At 36.9% G+C, this 7,976-nt stretch overlaps 1 protein-coding gene across 1 annotated transcript in view; it reads left to right on the forward strand.

Annotated features, from left to right (window-relative positions):
- The first annotated feature begins 1,326 nt into the window (after nt 1-1,326).
- GNA14 (guanine nucleotide binding protein (G protein), alpha 14) overlaps nt 1,327-7,976 on the forward strand; it is a 46,179-nt gene continuing 39,529 nt past the window's right edge. Inside the window, exon 1 of the mRNA XM_009882700.1 lies at nt 1,327-1,506. Coding sequence (XP_009881002.1) covers nt 1,360-1,506 — 147 coding nt within the window. The 5' untranslated portion in view covers nt 1,327-1,359. The remainder of the gene's footprint in view (nt 1,507-7,976) is intronic.

Raw genomic sequence — 7,976 nt, forward strand, 5'->3', positions numbered from 1 at the left:
CAGCTGATGTGCTCAGCTTTGGCCAGCAGTGAGCCCCTCTTGGAGTTGTTGAAATTGGCTCTGTCTGACATGGGTAAAGCTCCTCACAGAAGCTGCCCCTGCAGCGCCCATGGCTTACCTAAATCTTGCTATGCAAACCCAGTACAATAAGATAGAGGTGTCTAAAATGAAGAGTTTGTGGAGAAGGGCGGGGGGGGGGGCAAAGATTTATTGAATACAAGAAACGGGAATGAACTTGGTGGATCCAGGCTCAGAAGAAATTAGGTATCATGGGTGACAGAGCTCTGAAACTCCTTACTAAAATGTGTTGAGGATGCAAAATGTTTCCATGGCTTTAAGGAGAGACCTGCCCAAGTACTTGGGAGATACAGTAGGGCTACCAACTAGGTAGCATTCAGCTAATGAACTTCTAAGCTAAGTCCTAACTTTTAAGATACAGCAAGGTTTTTGTGGAGGAAGTCTCATATATTCTGGCCCCTCTTTTTACTCTTCTCTTGGCTTCCACTTACAAACTTGGATGGAGACTGGACACTGCCTAAATGGATCCTTGATATGAAACAGTGCAGACATGTTTCTGTTGTAAGGCTAATAGGAAAGAACAGAGGAACAAGGCTCACGTCCTGAAAAATGTTAGGAAATACATTGTTATGTCATGTAAATGAGATTAAAGAAATATGTACCTGCAAAATATTATATGAATGATGTAAGTTCATATATGACTTTATAATATCTGTCTGTTAGGGTTTTTTAAAATAGAGTCAGTAATTCCCAGAGTATCTGACAGTAATGAATGCATGTTTTGTAATTTAACTTACCATGTTTTCATTAAGTATTTATATAAGAATCAGTAAAAATATGAAACTAAGTAATGTGGCCTAATGATAAAATTCTTCCCTAAGTTCAGGTTTAGTGCAGGCTTTATTGTTAAGGTGTTAATGGTACATAAACTTCATACAAAGTTCTCAATATTGAGGAATTTGATCCTCACACCAAAAAAAATTCTTTGTTTTATACTCACATATGTTCCTTATTTAGTAATCTGATTTCTACCTATAGGATGCTTAGATTAAACATTGTAAGATGTATTATGATAAGATACTTTTATATATCTTTTACCAAAAAAACCCTCCCACACCCAGCAATGCAAATATTATGACTAAAACAATATAGATTATGGAGAATGGAAGATTCAGTTAATGGTGACTCTTATGCATGCTCAGATAAGGTGTACATCCTTGTGTGTATATTTACAAATATTCTCAACTGCCAGGATTTGCAAGTACAATACTTTTTGTCTCTCTCCTCTTTCTCCCTTCCCCAGGCACAGGAGAAAGTGGCAAGAGTACGTTCATTAAACAAATGAGGATTATTCATGGATCAGGTTATACAGAAGAAGACAGGAAAGGCTTCACAAAACTGGTTTACCAAAACATATTTACTGCCATGCAAGCAATGATCAGAGCCATGGATACTCTAAAGATACAGTACATATCCAAAGAGAACGAGGTAAGCAAGTACAAAGAAAATTCTAGTTTCAGCTTGTGAAATTTCAGTTTTTACACAAGTTATCTGAGTCATAACCTTCTACAGGCAGAACCTTAAAAATCCATATGTCTTGTGGGGAGTTTGGTGCCCCACCGTCTGATTCTACAGAAGAACGGGGAGTTCCTAGTGGAAAGAGGGTCAGGGTGGTCGGGGACAGAATGAAGCTGGCTAGGAAGGGAGAATTTTCAAAGTTGCAAGCTGGCAATAAGTGCCAAAAAAAAAAAAAAAGTGTTTTTTTTTTTTTAATCTAAGTTGCAGAGTTAGTCTGTGCATGACAGGAATATGCAGACAGAGCCTGGTTTGTCAATAGAGCTCCAGAATGAGGAATTTTGGGTCTGTTGTAGGAAAACATCAGATCTGCTTGATACTGGTATGCTTTGAAACATACCATCTAGAGCCCTTTTATGGATTTGGTAGCAACCTTTATGTCTTAAATAACTTGAAAATGTAGAATGTCTTCTCCAACTGTTTTTTAGTTTCAATTACATTTTTGTTTCAGTGCTTAGATTATAGAGCTGTATAAAAAAAATTCTGCTTCAGTTGCATCTTTTGTATCCATCTGTTGCACCAGTTGCTCAAGTGTCATGAAGAATAAGTAAGCAAATTATCGGGTGATATTTATTTAAATTAAGAGGGATCTCCAGTAGTTCGGTAAATCTTAGAAATTTTAGTGTTAAGATAGGAAAGACTATGTAGGAAGTATCAAGGCAGAAGTAATTTGTAGAATGTACGGGTTTATTGACTGAAGTACAACGTAAAGAAAATACAATTGATAGCGTACTTTTCATTCGAAAGATATGATTGCATATGAACAATAAAAAAAATATAATGGGATTTTTTATTATTTAAGTTGGTTTGTGTTGTTTATTCTCCTTAGAGTTATAGAGAAGAGGGATAGAAAATGTTGTTTAAAATAAAGGACTGAGAAATTAAAAATCTTTTATTTTATCACAAAAGAACAGGTGGTGTTAGCAAAAACAAATTTTGGACTTCAGAGAGCTGAGGTTTTAGGGTAGTTCTTTCCCATGTAAGAAAAATATTCTAAGGCTTAATAAGTTGTTTGTAAAATGCCTTTAGATCCTTAAGAAGGTGACAGTTAGAGAAACAGCAAATGTGATTGTGGATATACTTAATCCTATTTCAGATGTGTATATTTTGATGAATAATGATGATAATCAAAATCTATTTGAAGAAATATGTTTTCACTGCCTCTTGCTGATTTTTTGGTTTTGTTTTTTTTTTACCTTGCCATTAAGAACGAAATTCAAAGACTTAATTAGCAGCAAAGTGTTTCTCGTTCTGGGGTCTGAGAGCTGAGCTGGATACGCTCCCGTAACACACTATTTTGACTAAACTGTGTTCTTGGTGATAGTTGTGCTGCCAGTGCCTTCAGATTCAGAAGATTATAATGCTATTTTACAGTTGTTGGAGAGAGGCAGAATTTGGTCTTGTGCTGCTTTATTAAAGGTAACAAAGTGCTAAGCAGTGAGAACGCAGTTTGGCAAGCTCAGCTTCAGTGGCATTTGGGAAGCAAAGTCATTTTTGCTTACACAGAGAGAAACTCTTGAGAGACAACATGAAAATAACCACGTGTCACTCCGGTCACTTTGCAGGAGACAACTGCATTTTAATCTTTCATTTAGGTGATGGATATAATGCAAAGTACTATAAATCTTGTAATTGCCTTTCATTAAAGGATCTTAGCCCTGTAATGAAAAACACTTGTCAGCAACAATGATAACCAGAGGAGTTGTGATTCTGCTGTCATAATTGTGTTGTAAAGGTGTGTCCAGTGACCATACAGAAACTGTCCAGTGTGCTCCTCCACATTTTCATATGCCCATCTCGGTCGCATACCTTCTTTTCCCTGAAAAATTTGTTTCCCTCTGGCCATTCTATTAGTTTTTGTTTGTTTGTTTGTTTGTTTTTTTCTTTTTCTTGTAAACAGTTTGTGCTTTGACCAGGTCAGGTTTTTTTTCTCTGTGGGCCCTGGAATTCTCTGGCTGCTGAATATCTTCATTTAATGTTTTTGTAGTGAAGAACAGATTGTTCGGCACTGTGTCTTCCCTGTGTGACGTGTGTGAAAATATAATAACTCATATAAAATATAACTCATATATGTATAGAATGGCCAAAAAGGCCACTTAACCCTCTTAATGTTTACATATAAAAGCAAGTTTTATAGAAGGTATTTAAAGAGCTTTCTTATTGCTGTTGTCAACTGCAAGTATTTAAATAAATGATCTGACTTACCATAGATGCTGCATTGAGACAGGAAGGGTTTTTTTTTTGTATTGATTAGAAGTTGCTTGGATGAAGTATTTATCTATATAGTCATGCTTGACCTTTAACTTTAAATGAGCAGGCAAATTTGATCCTAATTCCAGGTGGTTTGTTCCATGGGATACTTTGTCTCATCCTCAATTTGAAGTTGGAAGGTATCATAGCGTGTTTTGGGTATATTTTAAACATAAATCCTATAGGTGTTGAGGAACCTAGTAATTCAAGGAATTATTATAGTCCTGTCTAAACTCCACAATTTGGAATTGGTCGATTATCTATATGTCACTTTTGTCAATGTCATAGAGTGGAAATTGGTAAATCAAGTATTGGTTAAGCAGCCAGTTACAGTACAGCATGATTTACAGTCTCTGAGGATAGTCTTCTGTGAGGGCCTAAATCAGCTACTTTTACAAACGCTTCTTTCCATATGGTAACAGAGACTGTCAAAAAGCAAGATAGAAGTTAACAGCAGCCTGTCTCTTGACTTCTTTGAGAAGTTGTGATTGAGTTAATGTGATTATTAAGATAAATAAATGAAAAAAAGGGATGTACGTGTGAGGCACAGAGAAATAAAAAAACATCTGATAGCTGAGAAGTAGTGAAAGCTCTTTTTTTGCTGTCCAAAATATTTTTTAATTAACTTAAAGTCAAAGTCTAGGAAAATAAAACTTCAAACAGGAGGAGGAAGAAATCAGGTGATGTTGGAGGAAGGGAAAATACAGCATTCCATTTGTGGAATTCCAAATTCCATATGTCAATCTTAAAAAGGCAGATTTAAAAATATTTCTTGGTTGCTTGACTGCACCAGTCAGTCACATCTTGCTGGATGATGTTGGGTTTTGCTGTAGGACAAATATGCAGAAGAAAAAAGTTGTTTAAGCCTACCTGAACTGGAGACGTGACAGAGATTTAAAAAAATTAGTCCACAGCAACTTTTCCATCATCTTCCAAACTAACATGTGTACTATATTGCCTGAAAATCACTCTATTTTCCTTCTCCACTTAGCGCAACATTAGAAATTTCAACTTATTTGCATTTAAAGAAAAAAAAAAGTATGCACTTAGCCCACTGGGAAGACCTTTTTATATAGCTGTTCAGGATGAAGATCATAGAATAGGAATTCAGTCCTGTTGTTGTGGGTTGGTTTGTTTTTTAAAATACCCTGGTAAGATGACAATGCATATGTTTGCAATTAACAACAGATCTTTGTAGCACTATGAATAATTACTTTTTTCCTAAGGAGGAAAACAGAATACTGAGTAAAAATGCGTTTCAGAAAGAGGTCGTCACGTTGCATCTCCTAAACATTTCTTACTTTCAGTAAGTAGTAATGTAGTGTCCTTCTGTCTTACAAAATTGCCCTAGCATGAGCGTGTGTCAATAAAACTAGTATTTTTCTGAATGAAAGAATACTACAATGCCAAATGAATTTTACAGGACAGGTAATTAACTTATGTCAGAAAAGGGGAATGCAAAAGCAAGTACAGTAAGATGAACCTTGGGAATTACTGAAGGAAGTCATGTGGCTAGGACAAATGGAAGACACAGTGAAGAGTAATTATTGGTTTTCATTGCATGTTTGCATGTGAAGATGTGGAAAATGACGTAATATAGTTCTCTCCATTTTTTTAAACCTTAGCATACAAGACATTGCTTATAGCAGGTGCTTTATTTTAACAGTGATCTGATGTTATTAACATTACTTTAGGCTTTTAAAAGTACTTTTTTATTGCAATCAAATTTAACTTTAAAGATGCAGTACTTTGGTAACTGATTTCCATTGTGCTAGCCTTAATGCAGGTGATAAAGGGATAGAATTTATAGACAGTCTAGATGTATTTTTAGGAGTTTATTTTATAGACACACTAATTCAAAACATTCCAAAATATATTACATCCTTCTGCATAACAACCATGTTTAATTATGGGCCAGTGCACAAAGTCTGGGTCTAGGCACTCCTGAACAGAGCTTTCGATGTGATTTTCCAAGGAAATGAGAATTATGTGACCAGACTAATTGTATCTGTCTTTGGACCTTCTGTCTGATTTCAGTTAAGTCCACACAGACGTTGAAGTTAGAGCTAGAATTCTTGGCTTCCAAGAGTTTAGTGCTGCTAGACGGTTAGAAATAGAGGAAGGAGAAAGTTTCTTAAGTAACCCAATTGAAGTAAAAGCACAGTCACCAGAGGAGAGGCTTCTTTCAAAGTACCTGAGGGAGGAACTGGTGTTCACTCAGTCAAAAAATGTGATTTAGCTGCCCATGCATGAGCATGTAGCATCATACGCTTAGACATTTGGGCACGTAACATCAGACCTTCTGCTTCCTCCCTGGAAGGGCATAGGTTTTTCTTGGTAATTTTTGTTTTTTAAGTTATTTGTTGAGTGAGAACATGGCCTCATTCTAGACCAAGGAGATTAAGTATCCATTTTGAGGGAATGAAGCTGTGTGCTGCTTTACATGAGCAAATATAAAACATGTTACTGAATTAACTGCTCTCCACGTGGAAGTCAGGAAGGAAATTTTCCACTTCTTAGATGACAACCTTGCCTGCCACACGTGGGATGTGCATGTGCTCAGTTGGAACTGTGTGCGTGTTTGTTGACATTAGAATATACGGGACTTATTGAGGTTGTGTGGGAAGTTTTTGTTTGCTTGTTTTGTGTTGGTTTTGGTTTGTGTTTTGTTTTTTGTTTTTTTTTTTTTTTATGGTCACATTCATCAGAATGCCTTATTGTATTTAAAAATTGCCAGACCCCTAATGGGACTGTTTCCAGTAATACCACTGCCTTGAATGGTGAAGTTCTTATTCTGGTATGTCATAGTAAAAGTCTGTGCTTATAAACAATAATGCTAATTACTAATTGTTATTAAGAGACCTATGGGAGTGCTGTACAGGCCCGCAAATACATGGACCATGGCTTCCTTTTATTTTAAAAACTTCTGAGTTTCTCTACCATGCCATCTTGTTGATGAGGGTCAATCTATTTCATTTACTTACCCCTGCCAATCCTAGAGAGGTTTCTTGCGCCACTGTTTGCTTTGCTCCACTGAATTTAAATAAATGTGACTGGCTAGGTTTAGGGTTCTTTGTTGTTTCTTTTGCTTCTTCTTTGGTAAATTCAGACTCATGGGCTGCTGACAGACTTCCTTCCTAAACGGTTTCTAGACAGACCTGGATACAAAACCAATATTGACAGGCTTTTGCTTTTTTTCTGATCATGCAATCTTCAACTACCCACTTCCCTGTTTTCTAGGGAAATGGCTGTATTCATTTCTTCTTCAAAATAATTGGCTGTTAGTTAGAAACCTTCAGGTATTTCTTTATCTTTTAAAGTCTCAGAACTACCAGAAATCTAAGAGAGTTTTCCTTCTGAGTTATTCACAAATTAATTCCAAGTTTTGTGTCATCTTTGTCTTCAGTTCAAGATGCTTTTTTGCTTTGTTTTGTGTTTTGGGGAGCTTTGAGGTTTTTTTCCTTTCTCTCAGTAAAATCTTATGTTTATGTTCTATGTATTTCCATTTTGCTTTTGGTCTTCTGCGCTAGGGGAGATGGTTTCGCTTACCAGAAATAGAGCTAACCTATCCAATTCTTTCAACTAATTATAACTGTCTCTTAGATGTTTTTAGGAAAAAAACATGCAAAAACCAGTAACTGGAGCAATATCACAAGTCGAAAAGCAGAAAGGAGAAAAAACTGTCTTAAAACTTCGATCATCACTGCTAAAGCTGTCCCTCACGAATCCCATACCCTGGAGGCAAGGGGGAAGGTCTGGAGAGAGGAAGATTTCCCCTCAGTTGAGGAGGACCGGGTCAGAGACCACTTGGCCAAGCTGGACATCCATAAGTCTATGGGCCCTGATGGGATGCACCCATGAGTGCTGAGAGAGCTGGCAGATGTTACTGCTAGACCACTCTCCATCATCTTTGAAAGGTCATGGGGAACAGGAGAGGTGTCTGAGGACTAGAGGAAGGCCGACATCACTCCAATCTTCAAAAAGGGGAAGAAGGAGGACCCAGGGAACTACAGACCAGTTAGTCTCACATCGCTCGCTGGGAAGGTAATGGAGCGACTCATTCTGGATGTCATCTCCAAACACATTGAGGAACGGGGAGTTATTGGAAGTGGTCAACATGGATTTACCAAGGG

The sequence above is a fragment of the Charadrius vociferus genome, unplaced genomic scaffold (genome assembly GCF_000708025.1).
Source record: "Charadrius vociferus isolate BGI_N301 unplaced genomic scaffold, ASM70802v2 scaffold560, whole genome shotgun sequence".
NCBI classification, from domain to species: domain Eukaryota; kingdom Metazoa; phylum Chordata; class Aves; order Charadriiformes; family Charadriidae; genus Charadrius; species Charadrius vociferus.